The 24,092-nt window shown below is 46.0% G+C and overlaps 1 protein-coding gene across 4 annotated transcripts; it reads left to right on the forward strand.

The window, feature by feature from the left end:
- Window positions 1-428: 428 nt before the first annotated feature.
- Window positions 429-22,369, forward strand: LOC112990133 (interleukin-20-like). 4 transcript variants are annotated; one of them, XM_064498095.1, is made up of 12 exons: window positions 429-507; window positions 1,589-1,722; window positions 4,883-6,094; window positions 7,104-7,302; window positions 8,738-8,918; window positions 11,906-11,977; window positions 17,728-18,847; window positions 19,441-19,641; window positions 19,753-19,818; window positions 20,817-20,969; window positions 21,368-21,442; window positions 21,552-22,369. In XM_064498095.1, exons 7-12 carry the CDS (start codon window positions 18,713-18,715, stop codon window positions 21,627-21,629), a joined length of 708 nt encoding a protein of 235 aa, XP_064354165.1. In that variant the 5' UTR covers window positions 429-507; window positions 1,589-1,722; window positions 4,883-6,094; window positions 7,104-7,302; window positions 8,738-8,918; window positions 11,906-11,977; window positions 17,728-18,712; the 3' UTR covers window positions 21,630-22,369. The 4 variants fall into 4 exon arrangements, with proteins under 4 accessions (XP_064354165.1, XP_064354166.1, XP_064354169.1 ...); XM_064498096.1 differs by lacking the exons at window positions 429-507; window positions 1,589-1,722; window positions 4,883-6,094 and having other exon boundaries at window positions 6,964-7,302; XM_064498099.1 differs by lacking the exons at window positions 429-507; window positions 1,589-1,722; window positions 4,883-6,094; ... (1 more) ...; window positions 8,738-8,918; window positions 11,906-11,977 and adding exons at window positions 12,870-16,456; window positions 16,756-16,855.
- Window positions 22,370-24,092: the final 1,723 nt, after the last annotated feature.

Raw genomic sequence — 24,092 nt, forward strand, 5'->3', positions numbered from 1 at the left:
CTTGGGTTTCCCGTCAACTTGGGTTTCCTGTTCTCTTGACCCCCCTCCTCTCCTCACACCCCATCGAACCTTTTGTGCTTAGACTCTGCATTTTTTTTTCATTGCTTGCTTCTTGTAAATTTGAATGTGGCTAAAGGGGAAAGCTTCAGATATAATGTGAACAAGAAAAGGTGCTGTGTGAGTTTACTTCTGCATTCTCATGGTTATCTTTTATTTTTAGATGAATGCCCTATTGTTAGGAGAAAAAGGTTTTTCCATTTTTAAATCTCTATATCACACCTATACTTAGGATCCCCACACCATGCATAATTCAGTTTTATTGCTTTTAATGAACTTGTACAAATACCTTGCCTCCTCCTTTGGCATTCTAATGATATCCTATAAATACAGATAAAATAATAATCATCTTTTTTTTTTTTTTTTTTTCCAGCTAATGCCTGGGTCTTGTGAAGTCAATGTGAATTTTTACTGACTTAACAAGCTCGAGACTATGTTCCCAAACCTCAGGTAGTGTCTTATTTGAATACTAATTGGATTCGTTCCATAAAGAATTTGTGAGGGAGAACAGTGTTGGACTCGGTGAAGGACTCCAGTCCAGCTCACTGTGAACTGCTGCTCAGGTCCAAGTACTGCTGTTAACTAATATGCCCATCTTCCTAGCTCTGCCCTTTTCCTCTGACCACAAGAGATAAGAATGTCCCTCTTTTTAATTTCAGATGCCTTTAAGATATTTCATTTTCAGCTGCACAATTTGTAGTTTCTTTGTTGTGTCTTGTACCAAGAACGAAACCCTTTGAATTTCACAGCGGCGGCTTTTTCGGCACGCCTCTCGGGCGATGAGCTTGGAGACACGTGTGGGCGCCGTGGCCGAGGCCGAAGCAGGGGTGGCCTCGGGTAGGGCGAGGGTCCGCTGATGGGACGCGTGGCCCCCACCCAGCCTTCGCCCCCTCCCAGAGCAGAGCAGGGCTGAGCGTGCCGTGAACCAGCCGAGCCGGCTCCTGCCGCGTATTAGGACGCACAAACACAACCAGGCTGCCCTGAGCCCGGTGCTCTGGCGGGGGACGGCCGTATTTTTTTCTGCTGTTTACGTATGCACCAAGTCATCCTCTAGCCAGGACGACTTGCACGCTGCTGCTTTGCTTTTCTTCCAAGAACCTCGGTGTGACCAATGTCAGAAAGAGGCTTTTTGGGTGATTGATTTCTGGCCTGATGCAGGGATGTGATGCCTCTGTTCCCATGATTGCTGTCCAGGACTCTGTGTCCCTGGATTTCTGAAGGTGAAAGCCCAGCGGGAGCTGCGCAAGGGGGTAGCTAGTGTTGAAGAAGCACACAGCAGTAACTATATCCATTCGTAGCACAATCCAACGCACGTTTTCCCGCATGTACCTTACTTCTGGAAGTTGAAGGAACTCCTTCCAAGCTCTAGCTTTGTGTTATTTTTAATTTTACATTTAAAATTTGTGGGGAGAAGTGTTTGCATCAGCACCTTAAGACCTTTTAGAAAATAGGTGAAACAGGGTGGAATCAACAAAGGAACAACTGACCAAATTCTTTACAAGAAAAATGATTGTGGCCTCTCTTTTCCCAGGGATACAGGAGCAATGTCTGCAGCATTCAGGAGAAAGGAATGGCAGAAGAGCTGCTTTCGCGTGGACAGGCTCCGAGCAGAGAGCAGGCACGCTTGTGGCACCCCTGCCCACTGCAGGGTGTTTCTCTCTGCTGGTATGTGGTATACGTGAAAACGACAAAAGCCTTATCTCATTTGCATCACTCACATATTTGTGTTTCTGGCTCACTTTAGTGCTTTTTCGTTTCCTGTAAATGGACAATCTTACACTAACCTCACACAAGCAGCCCAGTGCTGGCTCTCTGAACTGGGTGTATTGTGTCAAATGAGAGTTATTGTTTGAGCTCTGATAAAAATTACCATGTCAGTGCTGAAGATAATGCCTCTGATGTCTCCCTCCTTTTCCATTTTCCTGTAGTGAATGCATGCGCGCTCTCTCTTTCCTTCTATAGATATTCATACACGTGCATATTCCTGCTTCCTTGTGATAAAGCTGTCTATTACAGATTTGACCATCTGTTTTCCAAGAAAGAGAAAGTGGAGATTAATTTAGCTTTTTCTGAAATGAGAGGATTTTCTTTGAAAGGTCTTGTGTTATTTTAAAATAGTTTGCTCTTCCCGGACTCCCTCTGATTTACTGCTTTGGACACAAGTCACTTCATTTCTTGTTTCCTTTGCTGCACTGAACCTCTGCGAATGCACATTTGCAAGTCTCTATGAAGGAACTTGTTGCAAAAGATGCTTGAAAAATGCAAAGTATTACTTTGCCATTACCATAAGATTTTTTTTTCTATTTTAGGAGCAAAAAGATGAAAGTTTGGTGTCAGACTATGTAGGAGTGAGTGCAAGGGGATGAGACTTCAGTAACTCGGAAGCTGTGAAGTAACTTTTCTTAATATGGAGATGCAGGATTTTGTGTTTTGATTTGTCTTCCTTTTGTTGTCAATGCTACCTTCTTATTTTTTTACTTTTTATTATTTTTTAAAGGACAGGAGCAGGAATGCTTCTAGTGAATCATTGCAGGGACACTAGATGTTTTATCTGACTCACAGTGCGTCATATACTTTGTGATCCCTTTTTCTTCCCCTGTTCTAGTGCATCAGTGTGGTTTCTTTTCTTGACCACCAGCCAGAAGTGATGAGGAAAGAGAAAAGAGAGCAGCGCAAGATGGCTCAGTCAAAAATAGACAGAAATAATTTCCACTGATACAATCCTGCCTTTCTCTGATTTCAGCCTTCGCTCCCACGCTGGGAGATTTTTGTCTATTTTGATTAATCTGAATCTGCTTCAGGTCAGTAAAGCTTCGCTACCAAGAGTGTCCACTGAAGGCTGCTTCAGTTTAATAAGTGGGTCTAAATTTATGTCAAAAAGTAAGTGGGTGCAATTTTCTCACCTAGGCAATGCCTCCGAGCTGCTCTGTAGGCAGCCTTGTGCTGAACTAACTTGGTGCTTCAGGACGTGCCTGTGGCCGGGCAATCTTCTCAGGCTGCCTGGTGAGCAGCTTGTACCACGTAACAAAAGCAAGGAATTAAACCCATTTAGTCTGGTGTCTTAGAAGGACGTGTATGGTTTAGGTGCTGATAGCTTTTTGGGGAACGTAAGCTAGCAAAAGGCTTTGAGTACATGGGATACCACTTTTGCAGCACAGACCTCAGACAGAGTCTCAGCTTTGACTTTGGCTGGATCTAGCTTCTGGGCTGAGGCAGGATTTATTCCTGCCTTAGCAGGAGCCAGGGCAGCTGCAGGCACTGCATGTGCTGAGGACTCCTTGCTTCCCATTGAGGAAGCGGTTCTTGTTTCCACACCTCTTAATTCGAGCAATCCATGGGTCTCGGTGGAGTCATGACAGTTTGACACCAAGATAGTTAAGAGTGGTTCTCAGTCTTGTGCAGTTCCCTCCTCACTGTTTTGGAACCTGTTTTGTTTTTTTGGTATACAAAGAGCGTAAGCCAGATGTGTCCGTTCCATAAAGGAAACTCTGGCCTGCGCACTGATGATACTATACTGTGTTTACCTGTATTTCCTTTGCCATGTCAGAGATCTTGACGGTGCAGTTTCACTCTGACTCACTCTTGCTTACTGCTGTGGAAATACATTCACTCTGCAGTACTACGAAGTGGTTGCATGAATGAATAAAGCACCTTTTCCTAAAGAGTGTCCGGGGACGTGGGCGTATTTCTAAACCTTTAGGAAACAGCTTTCATGTTTGCCAAGAAGATCATTTCAGGAAGGAAAAAATGTTACTCAAAAGTCTTTCATACACTTTTACCCTGCTTCCCACAATCTTCTAAGAGCTGTTAGGCTCAAAACACATATTCAGCAAAACAGCAGTATTGCTTTCCTGCAGCAAAAGATAGATATTCAGGCAGATGCTTTTCCTCTGCAACACCGCGTACAGTCTTGTAGACTCTGCAGAAGTGAATGTGGCAGTGGCGCAGTGTTTGAGAGACGCTCAAGTTGTGTCCAGTCCCGCACAAAGCTGTCCCAGCTCACTGGAGTGCTGTTGCCTCGATGCAGCAGATGCTGCACCGCTGTGACATGGGTGCCACTGCCCAGCCAGAGGATGGGCCTGCGCCCCGCTGCATCCCTGCTGGGCGCAGCAAAAGAAACAGGAGCCGCAATATTCCTGGGCGACTCAATTACTCCTAAAATACAAGTGCCTGGAGGATTTAGGCAGGTCCCTCAGATTCCTTCACCAAGTCGAGTAGCTGTGGATGAGACCCGCCACTTTCAGGTGGTGATTGCGCAGGGCAAAGCCCCCTGCAGCGCTCAGCTTCATCCCGAGCACCCTGGGTTGCCGTGCTGCATTTCCTTCTGGGAAACGGAGCCAGCTCGTGTCCTACCATGGTTTGTACAGAAGCAAGAGTTCAGGCTTCTTAGTAAAGGTGCGGCCTAGGCCTAGGCTGTAGCTTTTCTCGGATTGGCAAGTGTTTGTCTGTCTACGTTTTTCCATTTTTTTTGCCTTCTCATTCTCTGTCATTGCCTCTGGACAAGGGGACGTTGTATATTATACACATTGTGTATTACAGATTTAGGTTTAAGAATCCCCTAGATTTCCAGGCTATCATAATGGAGTATTTCTTTCTTTCCTATCCCAAAATTTCCCATTTCTCATCTCTTCAGATTTGTGAGATCTGTCATCTATTTGTGACGTTATGGGGGAAACAGACCTTGCGGCCATTTATTCATCTGGTATGAATAGCAGTTTTGCAGCAATTTCACTTGCTCTCTCAGCAGCATTGACTCTGATGACTAACAGTTCCTGATGGGTTAAACATAAAGTGGACTGCTTTTTTTTTTTTTTCTTTTTTCAAGCATTTTTTGCTGGCAAGGCATGACGTAGGATTTTTCACTTCTGGAAACCTGCTTTCTAGCAGTCTTGCTCTATATTTGGCAATGTGACTCATATCAACCGCAACAGGTAAATCCCAAATTACTCCTTGGAAATTTAACCAATGTCATTAATAGTGTCTCATGTAACATCTAAGTGTCCAGAAATAGGTTAATAATCATTAACAGAAGACATGATGATCTCTAGTGTGACCTCTCGTATGACACAGGGAGAACCCCACTTAGAAATTTCTTATCAAGTACAGATCTTCTATTTGAACTAAATCAAGCTGAAATCTTGTTCTAAAAAATCAGTTAATGAAGACTTCATTGGATCTGTAGGTTCTCTATCAAGTAGTAAAAAATAGTGAGAATATCAGCTTTTAAGCTTTTCTTGAGTAAATTTAATAGAGAGTATCTCAAGGCATAAGGTATAGGGCTTCATATAGACCTTAATTAATTTCTGTAGCATTTTTCACCTTCTTTTCCCATTTCTCAGCACACCAGGTACCAGAAAAGTCTGCTCTCACTCATCCTGTAAACCCAAGGTAATAGAGAATAATATCCTTATTTAATACTTTCCTTTCTGACTGTTCACAACCACTTTCTTAGCTACAGCATGACTCTGGGACTCATGACTCCAGTAATATATGACTCTGCACTCATGTTCAGCTAGCTCTGTTACAAGTTCCCTACGTGCTGTTGGATTTCAGGGTGCCATCTCACAGTTCAGAAGAGTGACCTGTGCTTTCTGTTCCCAGCTTGCATGCAGGGATCCCTTTTATGCCCTGGCCTGGGCAGAGTCATGAATGAGATCACCGCTGTTATGATATCCAGTTGTACACTGGGTCTTCTAACGAGCCCACGGCCACCGTAACGGGATGCCTTCCAGCGCCGCAAACTGGCAATGCGAGCATCTCCCACACGAGGTTACTTCCCCCTCTGCAGGGGAACGGATACAAACATAGATGTTCTTAGCTTTCTTCTGTTTTTTTGTTTCTTTTGAAATAAATTGTTAGCTGGGATTTTTGCATGCTAACAGCACTGCCCTATTTCTCTGCTTAAAGGAACTGAAGGAGTCTCTGCACTGGCATTTCGGGAAGCGGGGAGGGGTAACACGGGCACTCGGCGAGCCCTGCCTCACCCTCAGCACAGAGGCTCAGCAAGGTGTTTTGAGAAGGGGCAGCATGTTTATAGGTAAGTCAAGAAAGTAAAAGTGTGCAAAAATGACTGAACATACGGTCCATCTTGACTTACCCAAACATGTCTTGTACTGACTTATGCCTTATGAATTTTGAACCTCCCTGTTCTCGAAGGGGTCATTTCACAACTGCTGTTCGAGTTTCTTTTTTCTAGTTTTGGTATCACTGGTGTGTGTGGATCTTCTAGAGAGTATTGCCTTCGTCATGATTTATCATCAACACTATGACCAGTAATATAAAAACTGTTTATAGTTATGAATGCTCCTAAGAAAGAAACTAGTTATTGTGGTTTTTAGAAATCAGACGAAGAGCTGCTCAGAATCATATCTTGATTGCCTAGATGAATTATGGAGGCATTTTCACTCACTTGCCACAGAAGTATCAGGCCCTGAAAACAAGGCATTAGACTTGATGGCGCAGGGATGATTTAAGCAGGTAATGGCAAAAAATGTAGGTGCTTGGTTTCATTCTTTGTCCATTTCTCCTCCAATAGAATATATATCACTTGCAGGTGTCATGAATCAGGTCTGGATTTTCTTCACCAAATTAACAGCTCTGTTGTTAATTTGCTCCTGCATGGAACAACAGGGGTTAAATATATTTTGGGAAGATCAGAATGACAAGGGCCATAGAATACTAATAAGAATACCTGGTTCTTCGTTCATGAACCATTTAATGTAAAAGCAGAAAACATGATTACAGTATAGGAAAAGAAACTACTGTGGTATATATGCTGCCGTAATGAGTTGTGCTTTATTCTTTTGCTGCTAATCGAAGTTAGAAATGAGAAGCAAAGCAACAAAAGGCCTTTTGTTAAGTAACAGCAGCAAAAGTTTTTAAAGTCCCATATGAACAGTACAATAACCTGAGTTACAGATTATTGCTAGTGCAGTTCCATGTATGAAAATCCCTTGTGAGACCTGTATTTACGCAATTAGGTTAACTTAATTCTTCTTTCAGCACCATTTCTGGAATGGGCACAATACTATCTTTTCATCTCCAAGGTATGCTAAGCACTAAGTGAGTTGTTTCTGGAGCAGACAAGTGCAACGACAGGCTGCGAGTCCACAGAAAAGCGCTGCGAGCAACGGCTGAGTGCTGAGCTCAGGGCAGCGTGTGGTAGGCACATGCTGAGCATCCTGTCATGCCACGTACTGAGCAAGGAGAGATGAAAAACGAGCTGGCGTTTCCGTGATAAAATAGGTAAGAAATCATGTGGCTACAAACTATGTCAAGGTATGTGCTCGGGAGACAAATTAGGCTCAGAAATAACCTGGACCTGGCCCCATTTTCACAAAGCATGGAAGAACGTCTTTGCCTTTGAGACCTCTCAGTCTTTTTTCTCTCTCAACAGCTCATGCTGAACAGGTTGTCTTGGGGACTGGGCTTTCCGGTGCTTTATGGGCTGGTTTTCCAAAATGATTATATCTTAGCTAGGCTCCTGCAAACGGGCCCTTTCCAGGTCCTGAGCTGTTGCGCTTTCCAGCTCCTGACCCTCGACAGTCCTGGCTCCTGCTAGGCTGACTGCTGGGCTGGCTGTCAGCAGCCGCGGTTCCAAGAGGTCTGGCGCGGTAGGTCTTCTAATCGGCTGCAGTTTTGCCACTGTTATCCATGGGGATAGCTGCACAGTAGATACTGAGACAAGTGCCCATACCCAGAGACTTATTAGGGGATGAACCAGTGATGCAATATGAACCAGTGACACACCAACCTCGCACCCCGGCCTCCGTGCGGGGGGATGCTAATGGCCAGCTTGCTGTCTTGTTGTTGTGCTCTGTCCCAGCAGGATCGTGGCGAGGTCCTTTTGCATGACCCAGAGCTGCTCACCTTGGCCTTTGAGAAATTCTGGGCTTTCTTTTCTACTCCATGATGCACAAATAAGCATGTGCCACTGCAAGTGATGTGGCGTGTGGCACACATGACCGTGGGTCATAACCAATACCGTAGGGTAACCCAAGAGGTTGCCTATTAGCAATAATTTTGTAAGAGGGGATTTCCCTCATTCCCCCTGGCCTCTGCTATCTGCTTTTAAAATATCTCTGTGAAGCAGTGGTGGCCCACTGGGGACTCCCCACCTCCTGCTCCTCCGCAAGCAGTTCGGTAGAGATTGAAGCATGGGGCTGAGCTGAAGTGTTACTCAACTAGAAAAAAGTACTGATTGCCGTGCAAGTTTGTATTCAAATCTGACATTTCAGAAGCACATCTGAAAAGCCAAGGCAAAGGGAACAATTTTTGTGATGCAGATTCCAAGAACAAGCACCCCTGAAAGTGCTGCTGATACCCGTGCTCTTGCAAAGAAAAATAAAATAAAATTATTGGCAGAATATTTTTTCCTTTTTTTTGTTTATTTGAAGTTGATGATTTGTAGTTAGCAGCCCCTTTTCAGTTCATGTGTTCCAAACTACAAAAGATGCCTCAGTCAAAAATTCATGCCTCAGCACAAAAGTGTACTTTCGATTTATATATTATGTAGGAGGGTGAAAAAAAATCTTAGTTTGACTTTACATAGTTAAACAGAGATTTTTGATAAAACTGGTCCTTCAGACATGTTTTTGAGAGATGTGATGGGGTTTTAAATATTCCGTGTACAGGTTTCTACTTCTGTGTGTTCAGATCCCCTTTGTATCTTTTTTTGCAGAGAGAGCTGTTGATGAAATATGGACGTTACTACCGAGAGGTATTTGAATTAGACGGATGGATGCAAAACTCTGATTTATCCACTGAAATATACAAAACCAAGAAGAAAAAGTGAACTTGAGTCATGAAAGCAGCGAGTTCAGCAACTGAAAAGCTGTTACTGAAATAACATTGCTCCCGGGGTACTGTAGCTCTGTTTTTTTTCTTTTTTTTGCATAAGCACAGGTGTCTGGTCTGCTTCCTGACTGCTCACTGCTCTCGGGGCACTATCTAAAGGCATCAGCGAACCGCAGGCTTGAGCAGAGCAGCATGACCAGCCAGGCTTTGTCTCTGTATTTGGATGTGTGCGAAGGAAATAGGGGTGTAGCGGGGGAGCTGGGGGAGTTGCTGCCCACTCAGTGCTGTTCTTACGGCGTTTCTTACACAATCTGCCCAGGGTTTATGTTTGCATTGAAGTCCGTGGAAGGTTTTCTTCAGTAACCGGATCAGGCTCTGAAGTCCCTTTTTTGTTGTTGTTTTCCGTTGCTTTTGACAGCAGGGCAAACCTCTGGGAAGATTAACCTTGCCTTGTAGAATGATTATCTGAGAACTTTGCCTGGAAACAAGCTGCAGCCCTGCTGGCTGCTGAAAGGGCTGAGCTCCAGACGCGTGGGGAAGGGGGGCTCTCCCCGGCACCGGGGGCCCAGCGAGCCCCGCGGGCCGCTGTCGGCTCAGGGCTGCGTTTCCAGGATGAGACCCGTGGAACCGAGCCCTTTGGGGCCGTCGGGACGTGCAGGGCTGAGCCTTGCCGGTGAAGCTTGTGTCTCTAGACTGAAGCTGCTAGGGGCTGAAACTACATTCACGGAAAAATCCAGTTTTGCGGATGGTCCCCAAGCAATGTCTGCTAACAGTACAAGTCATTCTGTCCTCACACCTCTCTGGAAAGTATCTTGAATTTAATAGAAGGCACTGCCCTTCCTTTGCATTTCCTCAAGCCACCCTGCAGAAGTCAGGGGAGGAATGACTCTGAATCAGGCTTCCAGAGAGCAGGTAAGGAAAGATCATGTTCTTACGCTGCAGGTAAAATTCTCATCCCTGCTTCTGAGGGATTCAGTGCTGGGTCCTGTAGTTGCCTGGTTTTGGCTTGTTTCCACAGGACCTGTGTTATCAAATAATGTAGGAAACAGGAAAGCCAAGTGGCTGTGAGTTGTTAGCAAAAGCACTTTTTGCTTTCTTTTCCCTCCTCTTATCTTTCTGCCCTCAAGTTTGGTGCAGAAACTGGACTGAGCTCTGAATACTTCCCACTTTCAGGACTATTTCGGTTTTGATTCTCATGAATCTAGCACAAATGAAACCAGCTTTGACCCCTTACAACTGTGAAATTTAGCCTGATTCAAGTCCTGAGTTAATATGTGCTCAAGACAGTATTAACCCAGCCAGAACTGAAACTTATATTTAAGAGCTGGGTTACATGCAAAATCCACAGCCAATTTACTGAAATGCAAGTTTCAGTTTTGGTGAAAGCTAAATCTATGAGAGCTCTGACTGGCTATCAGAGTGATTCATTTGCTCCCCAGATAATTCAAAAATTGATCTAACAGCAGTGAGCAGTCAGTTTCTCCTCTATTAGGCATCATTTTTGGCCTGCACCGTCAGCAGATCTTACTCTCTCAGGCAAACCCAAAGTGCTCTGTGAGACAGCGTAGTGTTGCCAGTTGTTACTGGTAGGACCCTGCCTTGCAGACCCGCATCGACCGATGACTAACGGGGTGCTGTACGTGGGTGCTTGGCCTCCGGACTTAGGCAAGGCCCAGGCATTTTAACAAGTAGCAAGACTTTCTCTTGCTTTTATATAAAAGCGATGCGAATCGTAAACTCTCAGAAGCTGGACTAAGCTCAATTTTCTAAAAATGCCCTGGTGACTTTTATTGTTAAATCAGTTTATTTTGTTTTGTACTTCTGAAAATAAGAAGGGGAGGGACACAATAGCTGGGTGATAAGTCCCTTTATTTCAGCAGACCGAGGTCTAGCATCTTCCAGGCCGGTTTCTGGAGCACGGAGCCAGCCCTGGCTGCTTCAGCTGGCTGCCAGCTGTGTTAGCCCTGGCAGCAACAATGGCAACAGCAGGTTACTGATGTTTCATGTCTCTTCTACATATCACCCAGTCATTTCTGTGCAGCCAAATACAAGTATCAAAGCAGAGCATTATGGTCTAACATTGGCTTTGCAGTTATTAGCACAACATGGCCTTGCATGAGCTAATCGTTAGGGCAGAAGTGTTTAATATAGATGCTTATTAGAGAAAAAAACAAACCAAAAAACCCAAGCAGAGCCTTTTTTTGTACCAAAGTTTAGGTAAGCACTAGCAAAGCAGCTGCTCAGCTACTCCACAGGTTTTTGTTATGGGGAAATCAAGCTTGTCGAAAGCATTTAGGTACCTCAAGCGGAAAGTTTCATTCTCGTCCGCTGTGGTTTGGGTCCCAGGTCAGCGCCGCGTACTCGTATACGTAACGTGTGAGCAGGAATCCATGTCCCGTGTCTGCATGTCTGCAGGGCTGGTCTCAGGAGCAGGGAGGGCGGTCGCATGCGAGTTTAGCCCCCTCGCTGGGACGTGCTTGGCCCCCCACCCGGTCCCGACCCTGCGAGAAGAGCACTGGGGCCGCCTCAGCCTCCGAGCTCTGCCGCAACACGGAGTTAGTGGTGCAGACGTCTGCTAGTCCTGCCCGTCGCTGCAGGAGCAGCCTGCTCCGAATGAGGGCCACTCGAAGCGCATCTCTCCCATACGTGTCCTCAGACAGTTGCTCTATACAAAAAAGCCCATTGAATGTAGCTGGTTATTTTAAAGCCATCCCTTTGCAAGTTATTTTCTGGCTGAAGCTTTTAAGTGGGTGATGGTGATTTGATGTTTCTTAAAGAAAACAGCTACTTTGCATGCCAGTAACATTACTGGCTGTACCCAGTGTATTTTAAAGTCTTTGGTCTTCTATGGCTTATCTAGAAGTGCAAATAGTGACCCCCCCCCCCCCATTAGTGCTGTACGCCCTCCATTGTTCTATTGTGTGTGCGTATGTGTGGTTTTTTCTTTTAATCACTATTTGTTCCAGGCATATCCTGATAACTGATGCCATTTTCTGTCACTATCTATTTGAATTTTCAAAGTAAAGAACTTCAGTTTTGTTCTCCTAAACAGCAACAAGCCTTTGCTGACCAAGAGCCCGCTGGCAGTGAACAGCAGCCCAGCACCAGCTGCAGAAATTCTTCGGTGAGTAATGGGAATATCCATGGCCTCAGCTGAAGATCCGCAGGCCCAGTATAGAAAATCACTGTCCTTGATATCAGTTATTTTCTTTGATTCTTAGCACTTTCTATATTTGTCTCCTCTTCTCTGTCTCATGTCTCTTTTAGATTGCCCATTTTCCAAGGCACAAACTTACTTTGTAGACAGCAGAGCCTGGTCTCCACTGGAGCCCTGGGTAAAGGGTGGCAATAGATGGTAATAAAAATTATTATTTCGCCTCTAATTGCAAGAGGGAAAAAAATCAAGAATTAGAACCAGGCATAGTACTCAAATGTAAATTATGCAGGGAAGATGTGTATGGGGACTTTTAGTAGGTTTTAAAAGTGGAAGTTATTTGTTTAAATAATTTTTCCTGTTCAGTGATCACAGTTCTCTCCCTCAGAAAGACCTTTCAAGAGAGTTTCATTTCTTTGCTAAATATTCGTCTTGTCAGCACTCAGACTTGAAGGCCACCTAGAACTCTTCTTGAAATCTTGACTATATTTCATCATTTTCTTTTTCTGTATGTTGGTGTAGCCATTTGTTTGGAGAAGCTCAATTACTAATATGTCAGATGCCCACATCAAAGGATTCTGAAACCTCTTGAAAACTGAAAAAGCCTCATTGATTAAGCGAGCGCTTAACCCTGTTGGCAGATTTGACTCTTCAAAATGTATGCGTGTTTGGAGGCTAGCGCAAATCTCAGCATGGGTTTTGGGTTTTATATCATTCTTTAGCAGGAAACTTTTGCTCATCTTCAGTGTCAAAGCAGTTCTTTTCAGGCACCTTTCCCTCAATTTTTGCTGAAATAGCCAATTTCCTTAACATGGTGGGAAAAAGGGGGGGGGGCAGGAGGGTGGAAAGCTAGATCATCAAAATCCACTCTCTGACTGTGAAATCTGGAAAAAAGATTGCAGAAGTGTGACATTCACCCAAGAAGGGTGACTGCTAAACCTATTGGAAAATTCCCGGAGTGTTGCAGTTTTGGGGTGAAAATTTCACAAGATCGCTTTGTTTCTCTGTGCAGCTCTTGAAGTTAGCAGAAGTTCATTGAACTTCCTTGGTCTGGTCCCTGGCATCGCACAGAATTTATGCACATGCTTAATTTTGAGCACGCTAGCAGCTCCGTTGGATTCATTGCTTTTGGAACATGCAGTTCCTACTCTAGAGCTTTGCAGGCAGAGGTACCTACAAATGTAGAGGTGGCTGTTGAAATCCAAGTAATGGATGGTTCATGAAAAGCAAGCAGGAGCTGCTCTTTAGCTGTACATCACAGTAGGCTCTAAGCTGTAAAGACCTGAAATATTCATTTCCCTTTGGGGAAGATGCCATTTATGATAACCAAAATATTAGTTCACACTTTATCAAAACAGGGGAAGCAAGTATTTAACCTTCAACACCCCCCGCACCACCCCCGGTGACTAAATTAATGCTTTTCTGCAGAACAGATGTGGCAATGTACAAGATTCTCCACCACGCTTCTCTCCTTCCACACAGGGGAAATCTTAGAGGAAAAAGAAAAAAAATCTTTTGCATTTTTTTAACCTCTTGGGGTAAAATCCTGGCCTGGCGGGGGCATTGCCATTGGTGAGTCATGTGCATGACTGCAGCGTTTGCTCTGTGGAGATGGTCGCTGAGGCTGGCACTGGCAGGGTTATTTTCTGTGTCGCACAGTCCTGCACAGGTAGGAGACAGCCTGTGGCTCCGCCGAGGATTTCCAGCACGCCGAAGCGATGCCCGCGGGCTGGAGGCCTCTCAGCTCTTGGCTCCATGCTGTCTCCTCCCTCGCTGGCCCCGGGACTTTTGGGGCAGTTTCTGTGGTTGGGCTGGACGGTCGCTCCGCCAGGAACGGCTCGTGGCTGGTGTTGGGGGCATTTCCCTGGTGCCCCTCTGCTTGCGCTGGGGAAGGGAGCTGGCTTTTCTGCTTTCTGTGTGAAAGCAGGTGTGCAAGGGTCATCCTCGCAGGTGGACAACGGCACACGGGCCCTGGAGGCCTGGTTTTGGATCCCGATCAGCCCGGGGTGCAGCGTGCTGGGTGTCTGGCTTCGCTGAGGTCCAGGCTGCCCCACACACGTGCAGAAATGCAACTTTAGAGAACTGAAAAACTGAAAAAAGAAACGTGCCTGGCGAGTTAAGGCACCTGTAGGATTAAGCAGGGCAATCCCACAGGGGTTTTTGGGGTCACAGCTTTGGACTGAAGAGGGATTTAGGTTTCACTGTTTTCAGGTCTGGCCTTAAGCCTCTCTCCCAAATTTTTCCAGCCTGTCAGCAAGGGGCTGAGCAGGAAAGAGGTCTTGGAGAGCCGCTCGCCCCGGTCTGCTGGCCTGCACCGGGGCCAACCCCCTTCCGCAGCCATCGAGCAGCATTCCCATCCTGCGGGGAGCATGCGGAGCGGGGCAAGGCAGCCCAGGGACTGGGAGTTTGGGGGAAGAAATCCTGAAAATGGAGTTGCCTGGCGTTTCACCCAGCTGGCTTTTGAAGTCTTTCATCCTTGGTTGAATAGATGTTGCATTTCATGAAGTTTATCCATGCTTAGCCTGCAGCCCTCCAAAAAGCAGAAGTCAGTGTTTGATTTTCAGAATTATTAAAGTGGTTATGGTTAGAAACGTGACCGAAAAGAGGGCACAGAATGTACTGCACCTATCAGCCGATAACTACTTGCCGAGTTTTTTCTGAGTCATTTGACAAGTTTACTGAGAAAAACAATTTTCTACTTTTGTCAGCAGCGCTGCAGAGCTGTAGCCGAGTGAGGCATATCTCCCCGTGAGCATCGAGGCTGGCATGTCTCTTCTGATTACACTAATTAGGGGAGAAAGAAGCTGGCCAGATTTTTGATGGCTGGGACAGGTCGCAGGCTGCAAGTCACAGCCGGGGAGCATGTTTCCATCTCTCACAGCAAACTACGGCTGTGCAGATGCTCATGGAAAGAATGACTGCACGGCGGACGGGTCTGATTTAGACGCTGGCGTAAATCTGCCGGTTTCTAGAGGGCTATTCTGGGCTAGCACTTGTGTAAATGAGGTTAGAAAGGGACTCTGGATTTGATAGTCAGGTGACTGATTGGCAATTAAATCTCCAGTTTTTAAGACTCTGAGAACTATTTAGAGGTACAGCAGCAGCACTGATACAGTTAATATTTCACATTAGTATGCAGCTATGATAAGTGTAAGACACTTTAACAATTTACATGGCAGCTAAATGAAACGAGTGAATGCTAAACAACTGTCCAACTATTGTTGTGCATAAAAACCTGGTGGAAACGCTTTCTTCTACCTCCGGCAACAGAATTACATTCCTTTGGCAGGAATGTACTTCTACTGGCAATCTGATGTTAATGTATGCATGTGGTCAGTTATTAACAGCATGATTCTTATTAAGGTCAGTGCATAGGTGTGTGCTCTCCTGTTGTGCGCCAGTGCTCTCCAGGAACGTGCCGTCTGCTTCGTTAATCGTTTCGACAAGTCATTCGTCTGCATCAGTGCAGTGTTTTCCAGTATTATTGAGGTATTTCTGTAACCATAGCAGTGATGCCACTTTTGCCGCCTTCGTGGTGATGCAAACGAGGCAGCCTGTTTGGCTCGGCGATGCGGATGAGACGATGCGGATGAGACGTTAGTCACGGCTGGAGTCAGAGCGGCCCGAGGGGCGAGCTGGCTGGTAAGAGGTGGGGCATCGGGAGGCTTCCTGCAGGGCTGCTTTCCCGCGGGGTGAGCTCACTCGCGGAGGGAAGGGTTTGCGAAAGCAGTGCTCGTGGACTGATGTCATTGGAAAAGAGATGCTGGAAAAGCATGGGACTGACTCAGAGTTAGAGGGAAACCGAGTTCCCGTTGCAGTGACGACACCTGTGCTGTGTAGGTACAGGCAGGCACGAGCCTGGTGTAGGCCGGGGAGAAGAAACCTTGGGTGCTCATTCGCGTGCAAGACGGTGATTTTTTTTTCTATTAATCATTCCACTGTGTTTCTGCGTGGCAGCTATTTCCCAAGCTGGACATCGGTGGAATGAGCCTGCCAGGCCGCCCAGGGAGTGCTCGCAGGCTGGGAGAGGAGGCAGCTCCGGCGCGGGGTCCCGCATCGCGCCCTCAGCCTGCTGCGCGGGCAGGGGCTGGGGCAGCGCTGGCCCTAACTACTTTTAATTTGTCCTGTCACAACGTGCTTATCGTAGTGTCCCAAGGGAGGAGCCTTCCCCATTAGTGTGACTAGCCAGGGAGGAACCCAGGGGAAAGGACTGCTTCCCCACAGCACAGCCCTTGGTGAGGTCTGCTCCATGAGAAAGACTTAATTATTCTGAGAGAGTGCCTCAGGGAGTCATTTCCCATTTTATTACCTGATCTTGCCATCTGTACTGTCATGCTACCGTGCTTCAGAAATCCCTATTTCTTCTTTTCCTCTTCCTTCCCAGAGCGTGTGAGAAATGGCTTGCTATTTTCATGACGTTATTTTCATGTTGCTGCAGCTGGCATGTAGGTGAGAGCCTTCGGTACATGTGCTGTGCACGCAGGGAGCTTCTTGGGGCAGAAAGTCAAGTCAGGGTGCTTAGTTGCATCCAGGACTCAGTCCAGTGCATGCTGAAATCCCTAGTAATTTGCCATTAATGGACATACTGGATCAGACCTTCCCTGAAAAGCAGGGATGTTCTTACCTCCCAGAGGTCCAACACTTGGCATAATCAAACACCATCTTTGCATGCTTCAAAAACAAAGATGAAAACTGCCCAGATTGTGTCTCCATATCTAACATGCTTATTCTCTTACTTGCGCTTTGAGGTAAGGGGGGTCCTATTATTGCTGCTCTACAAATGGTCAGTAAAAGGACAGTGAGGCTAAGCGATGCACCCAAGATCATGCAGAAGTCTAACAGAGCAAGGTACTGGACCCTGGTAATATAACATTTCACTTCTACTCACTTATTACTCTATCATCTTTCCTCGTGAGCCTGGCTGGCAGTTTTTAGCCTATGACTGTTTCTTGCCTGTTGGCATTTGGCTGACCTGTCTCTTGAGCATCAATTCAGTCACTGAAAGGAAAAAAAAATCCCTTCTTCTCATCTGCAATTTACATAATTAAGTAACAGCTTATTGCCTCTTCCCACATTTCCTCACTGCTACTGGGTGTGGACTGAGGTTGCCTGGGAAAGCTGTTGGCACAAGCGGGCCCTTGGGTGCCTCTTCCTCCACTCCAAGTGAAACTTTTGCTGCAATTACATGCAGAAACTGGGAATTCAGGGAGGAGGGCACTGTACTGAAAGCCACGTGCTGCTGGGGATCACTCCAACACCTTGGCAAGGGTGAATGCAACCTACTGCAGATTTGGACCTGCCTTTTGGTTGTTTTACAGAGCTAAGATATAGGGATTGAAGTAGGTATTCATTAGGTGCATTGTGGTGATTTCAATGGTATGCAAAACTGTGACTAGCCTGGGCATAAAAAGTATTTGTCTAGTCTTACTGTGATGATGGATATACTCTCAAGATTGAATTTTGCTATCAATAAATTACTCACCCAGGAAAATTTTATGTAATAACTGACCCAAAGAGGTTCAGACACACGCTATACCTACATTGCAGGAGTCATGCGTTCAGGCTCCTGCTCTTATCCAGGGCCTGGTGGCTAGTCTGGAGGTTGGTTGTGGGATAGAGGGTCCTCCTTTGCCATGCACATGTCCTCTAGTCCCTCTGACTTTTCCTGCTGGGAATGAGTAGTCCAAGAAGATTGTTTAACTGCTCATTTTGTCTTGCAGACCATACTTAGCTATTTCCAGAGGGGTTACAGAAACAACCGAGCTAACCTTGGAGCCAAAAGCACGGTTCAGCGACATCCTAACTGTCTCCCTGTGAAACAGCCTGGGTCTCGGCATCGTACTGCCACGTTCACATGACAGCATGCCCCAGCTGACAAACCCTCGTTCCCAGGAGATTCTGCTTCTGAAACTTCAGTATGAGAATGTGTCTGCTGTGCTCAAGGACCGAACATGCGTTCCTGTTCACTTTCTTCTCAGTCGTTAATACCTGCAGCAGTGTAAGTGTAGCCTGTGCAGCAGCAGTCTCTAGGCAAGATTCCACTGCTGCTGCAAGGCTGGTAGGCTTTTCAAGATTGGAGTGAAATTTCTCTTCCTCTGCAGAAGGATAACTTTGGACTGTGCATTATGATGACCTAAATTATGCACACTCCTGAAAACCTAGTGACTTACTCCGGCCCTGAAGTGGGAGCTGCGGCTTTGCAAAGCCCTCTCCTCTCGTACGTGAGTGTCTCCAGGCTGAGTGCCGGTGAAGCGCAGCAGATAAGGGTCCACCCCTGAGAAACAAGTCTGAGTCACGCTGCTTTGATTAGAGCAGCGTACCATTTTGCCAGAAACCCTCCCACCTTGGGACGTTCACACCGCTCGCTTTCCATGCGGTGATGCCGCTCGGCTTCCTGCACCCCAGCGCTCCAGCGTGGAGTCTGGAAAAGCCCTTTTCCAGGAGGGGTTTGGCAGCGCCGCTCCCCGACGGGGGGAGGCCAAGGGTGGTGGAAGGGTGGATGCAATCACTGCCCCCAAGCTTGGCGCTCTGGGAGACGTAACTCCTATGATGGGCCCTCCTTTTGGTCGCGTCCTTCCTCCTGAATAAAAGATGATAAGGAAATGCCAAGATTTCCCGCCTCCATGTGCTAGAGAAACACCTGTGGGTGAATGAGTTGGTCCCTTTCACTACGTAATTAATTCAGCAAATTACAAAGGGAAATATATGCTGGGAAAAGAGAGAAAAATCCCAAAAGTTAATCCGAGAGTTATTTCCTCCCTATGCCTGGATAAAAACACGTCCTTCACAGCTCTTCAGATCAGACAGAGAGACAAGTGGATCTACATCAGGGGAAAAAAGGTAAAACACTCAATAGCTTCTGCTGTGTGTAGTTGTATGTATTTGCTTGTACTGCTATAGTTGCATCTTTGTCAGATCTACTGCTTTCAGACACAATTACATTCAGTCCTGCTTTTTTGAGTCAGGAGACTTTTAAATGCTAAATTTATCTGCATTTATTTTTCCACTGAAATTTTTGAGGAAAACTTTATTTACATGCAAGATTTTACTGGTATTTTCAGTCTTTTTTTTTCTTTGAGATCTTTTATGCTTTTTAAAATTTTTTTTCTCTTGCACATGAGGTTTGGTAACGAATATTAAATAGTGTGTGTTCTAATGCACATATACATTTATTTAAATGTGTATATTTTCATAAATATCAAAATTATGTTACTTAGCTCATAGCATATGTGAACAAATTGAATTGTCCAATGTATTTACTACTGTGACCTCAGCTATTCTTTTACACATATGTATAACCCATGAAGAGGTGAGTAATGTAAGCTCAGAAATCTTATATTTACAAATCTTAATGAGAAATAATAATTGTCATTAATCTTTCTACAGTTTTTAGAGGAAAGACAGTGAGGAAATATTGTCCTTTCCTTGAACAGGTCTCCCAGCCAGCCAGCCAGCACGTTGGATCTCACAGCAGTATGAAGGGTTCCCACTTTTTCCTCTGCCTCTTTTCTGTTGTGTGCTGGTTGAATTTGATGCTAGCAAATGGGAACAGAATCTTCCGCTTTGGACCTTGCAGGATTTCAATGAGTGTGAATGAAATCAGATCTGGTTTCACTGCAATTAAAGCAAATATTGTAAGTATTGCTCTGTGCTCTTGCGGAGGTGGGAAAGCTCTTCTCTGTGCTGCTCCCGAAGCTTCTCGAGAGCCAGCACACGTATCACCAAAGCTGTCTTTCCCTCTGCAGCAAGCCAGAGACCCCATCAGGACCGTGAGCATTTTGTCACACCCACACTCTCTGCACAAGACGAAGGTAGGTACCTTTACTGGGTCTCCTGCTTTTCTCTAAATAGCTTTGCCTGGCTAACTTTGAGTTATGACACATACCGGCTCGGAGCTTTGGGGGAAATTGTTCAACACTATGATTTTTTCTAAGTTCCTGTGAAATACAGGCACCGACAAAGTGAACAGGTCAGGGAGGATAAATGATGCGGATCACTTATGTGAAAGGAGGTGGGTGTCCCTCTGTCAGTTCCTGCCCCTGTGGCAGGTTTAGTGAGCAAAAGGTTTTCGTGCTGAGTGTGTTTCTCCAGAAGCAGTGGGCAGAGGGGGTTTGTCACAGGCAGTGCCCTCGTTACAGCAGCTTTAGCAGCGACTCTCCATCACGTCTGTCGGTGGAGGCATATCACGGTGAGTCAGGATTTGGATGGAAAATGATTAAGGGATCCAAAAGTAGGTGAACGTGAGCAAAGGAGGTGAAGGCAGGCGGCTTTGGGGAGCTGGGCACGTCGTGGGCACGAGGCAGGAAGTCCAAGCCTTGAACAGCTGAGTTAAAGCGTGTGGTAGCACCATCCCTACGGAAGAGGGAAGACCGTGCTCAGCAAACTGAATTTTTGTAATTACATTCTTCACCCTGACCTTTTTGCAGGATCATAGTTCTGATTTTTTTGGTTTGCTGAGAAAAATAAATGTTTTTTGCCGCTCTCTTATGTTCTATGCACGAACATGGCCAGTGCTCCAGGTTTCAGAATCTTCTAATATCCAGCTTCAAAATCAGCAGCTTATTTAGGTGACTAAATGAGACTTACTGAATGCTGATCTTCTAGAAAATCAATCTAAAATAATTGCCTATGTGTATTATCAGTATATATCAAGCAGAGCTGAAAAAGCTTTGCATATGTCAAAAATACCACCCTGTCAGCTACCACATCTAGTGGTAGAGGTGGCTTGCTCTACTGGGGGACAGAGTGGCTGGCAACTGTGGGTATACAGCACTTTGGAAGACCTTTAAAATAAAATTTTTCACTTCAGTCTTCAGATAAATGTTGCATCATCCATCACCTCTTCAACTTCTACATGGACAGAGTCTTCAAACACTGCACGACTGAGGATTCTTACATCAACCGAAAAATCAGCAGCATCGCCAACTCTTTCCTCAGCATCAAGAGGAAGCTTGTGCAGTGTGTAAGTCGGGATTATTCCTTAAGTTTATTTACATCTGCTCTATTTGGTATATAAGTAAAGACAAGCATTTTACAAGGTTACAAAATCTTTATTTATAAAAATGGTTTTAACGAGAGATTTGTGGAAGTGTGACGTGCAAAGCGAAGGTCGCGTGTCCACTGAGATTTTATGTTTGCCGCTTCATCAGCTAACTCCCATGTTAGCCCTCAAAACTAATATTTATACTGGCCCTTTCTGTCAAAGTGAATTCTCAGCTGAATCTGGTGTAAGGGGTGCAGCCTTTTTCACAGTTTAACAAGGACTCAGTCTGTACAATAATTTCCATCACAGTTAGAAAGTGATCTCTTATTTTTAAAAATGAATGCTCCAAACTAATGAATTCTATTTTATTCTTCTAGCATAACCAAAACAATTGCAAGTGTGGCCAGGAATCCATGGAGAAATTCAAGCAAATAGTCACCAACTACGAAGGGGTAAATTGATGACACTAAGTCTATTAATTAATGCAGATACTCAGATTCACTTTAACATGGTTATAATTGCTATCATTACTTACAGCTTGTTTTTGTATATCCATTTCAGCTGAATGTCACATCTGCAGCAATTAAATCCTTAGGTGAGCTGGATATCCTACTAGACTGGATGGAGAAGTCTCGTTAGAGAGCAGACAACGCTAATCACCCAGCAAGGGGGTGGGTTTGTGAAGCTGCTCGAACACAGCGCACGTGCCAGTGGTAGTCAAGAAAATAATGTAGTGTTTCAAAGCTGTTTCTCGCTGATTGTAGCTGATGTTTGATCAAACACTGAGTGTTTTGCTAGCTGGGTAGATCATTGGAAACACACTGTCTTGCATTAAGACAGAAATACCGGGTTCAATGAAATCAGCACAGCACTGGTCTTCTAGCAAAGGACACTCTCCAAGAGAAAATCTAAAAGGTTTCTCCTGTGTTACTAGCAGACATATACTATGATAATTTAATAGAATTATTGTTTAAATTATAAACTCTTTGTACAGGACTGTATATTCATGAGTACTGAATCCCTGGTGGGTGCTGTTATGATCTAGTTAATGCTACAGAACAGCGCTTATAAAGCCAGGCTCAGTTTTAGGAGACTGCGGCCGCTGGTGTGTTCTGGCTGAAATTAGCAAGCGTACAGTGTGAGACGTGCTTGCAAGAATAGCCCCTGGCAGGGATTTCAAGCCCTAAAACCCGGGATTTCCTTCTGAAATGGTGTTTTCTGCCTTAACAGTAAAAGAACCAGTTTTCTATGCAAGATATGTGGTTGTTGAATAGGAGGAAAAAAATCTTATGTGTACTATGCAATTTAGTGACACTCAGTAGTACACTTTGTATAAATTCACTGCATTTACTGTAAATAAACCCAATTCAAAACTGCTAGTCTGTGTTAGACTGTGTTTGTCAAAATTCTGAGGAATTATTTGTTTTTTGTTGATAAAACTTTTTGAACAGAATTTAGTGTGTATCCTTTCATAATCGATAGAGTCACTACTGGTAGTTGTAAGCATTCAAGTATAAAGAAAAGCCTTGAGAACGTGTCTCTAAATGCTAGAGACTTGAAAAAAAGCAATGTTATTTTTATCTATAATGGTTGCCAGCAATCTGGAGGGCTAGGAGCTCTCTGGTTTTTGTTTTGTTTGTTTCCTGTGGGTATTTTTGGTTTTCTGTTTTTAAAAGCAAGCTGACAGGTTTGCATGTTTCCGTGACCTCAGGAGCCAGGTTAGCCGAGACTCGCTGTAAATCAGACCGGTTTGCTGCCGAGCTCGCGGCCGGGTCCGTGCGCAGCGAGCGGCTCCGCTCTGCGGGAATTGGGCAACCCAGCCGCGGCGGCTGGAATCCACCCCGGAGCGCGGGAGCAGCGCAGAGGCGGTGCGTCCCCTCCGGCTCCAGAGGGACCGGAGCTGAGAGCTGGGTGACGCTCAATCGCGCCAGCCTGTCCGGGACGCGGTGTTCGTTGCACGTAATGCGTAGTTCTGACGATCTGCTCGAACGGCCAGTGACCGAAGGGGGATTGTGCGTCCCTGCGCCATGCGGCAGGACCCGGCACCGGAGCGGCAGCTGCGTGGGCTGCAGGGCTGCACAAGGCACCGCCCGGGAGGATGCTCAGCCACGCTCCTTGCTCATCCCGAGCATCTCCCGTGGGGAGTTTCGCCCGCTCGCATTTCTTCTACGGAGCGACGCCCTGGCGCGGCTCAGGGAGGAGGCAAGGAGAGAAAAGGATGCCTCCGGGCAGGTTAAAGAGGAAGCTGGTCTGAGAAGGAAGAGAGAAAGGGGTTTTTTCACCTTGGAAAATTCTAAACGTTAGCGTTTCCCTCAGCTTTATTAGTCCTCGCTCCCTGGGGACCCTGTCCAAGTGCACACCTTCTCTTATTGCACCAGAGCAATTCATCCACTTCCAGCAACCCCGGGCGGGCTCAGGCCTGCCCCGGCCCGCGAGCGCCTCGTGCTGCCCTCAAGGCACTTTGATACGCTGCAGAGGGGACCCAGCCTGTGACGTGAGGGAGATGAGATATAGCAGGATATTTGAGATCCTGGGCTTAAGATCGGCGCTAAGGGGATAGCGACGGCAATGGTGATTTGAGAGCAGCCCTGAAGCAAAGGCAGGGTTCCTCACGCTCCTGATTCTTTATGTTTTGTGGCTTGCTGTCGCGGGTACGTGTAACCGGCACGGCCGCAGTGAGCAGGCTCGGGGAACTTGCATCTGTCTGTGCTATTTCTGTTCTTCCACTTCTGCACACCTCTGTCCCTTGCCCGACATCCCCAAAGCCCCTTTCATTAGCCCAACAGGCACCGCAGCGTCTCCCTGTCGATGACAGGCAGAAAAACCTGTTTTCAGGGAAAATTGCTTCTCTCCTTTGGCAAAGCTGCTTCAGCATTGCGGTTTCCTAGCTGGCTTTGTCTGCAGGGTTTTGGGTTTCCGTATCGGGATCTTATTGACAGATACCAGTGTCCACGCAGCTATTTTTAAATTCCCGGGGCCCGGAGCGCTCGTGGGACCTCGCCGGGCTCCGCACCCTTCCTCGAGCCCCGAAGCTGCAGCCCTGCTCCCCCTTTGCTGCACCCCGCGTTGCTCAGCCCCCCGAGCTCCTCCAGCCTGCGGGGG

The sequence above is a fragment of the Dromaius novaehollandiae genome, chromosome 27, assembly GCF_036370855.1.
Source record: "Dromaius novaehollandiae isolate bDroNov1 chromosome 27, bDroNov1.hap1, whole genome shotgun sequence".
NCBI lineage: Eukaryota > Metazoa > Chordata > Aves > Casuariiformes > Dromaiidae > Dromaius > Dromaius novaehollandiae.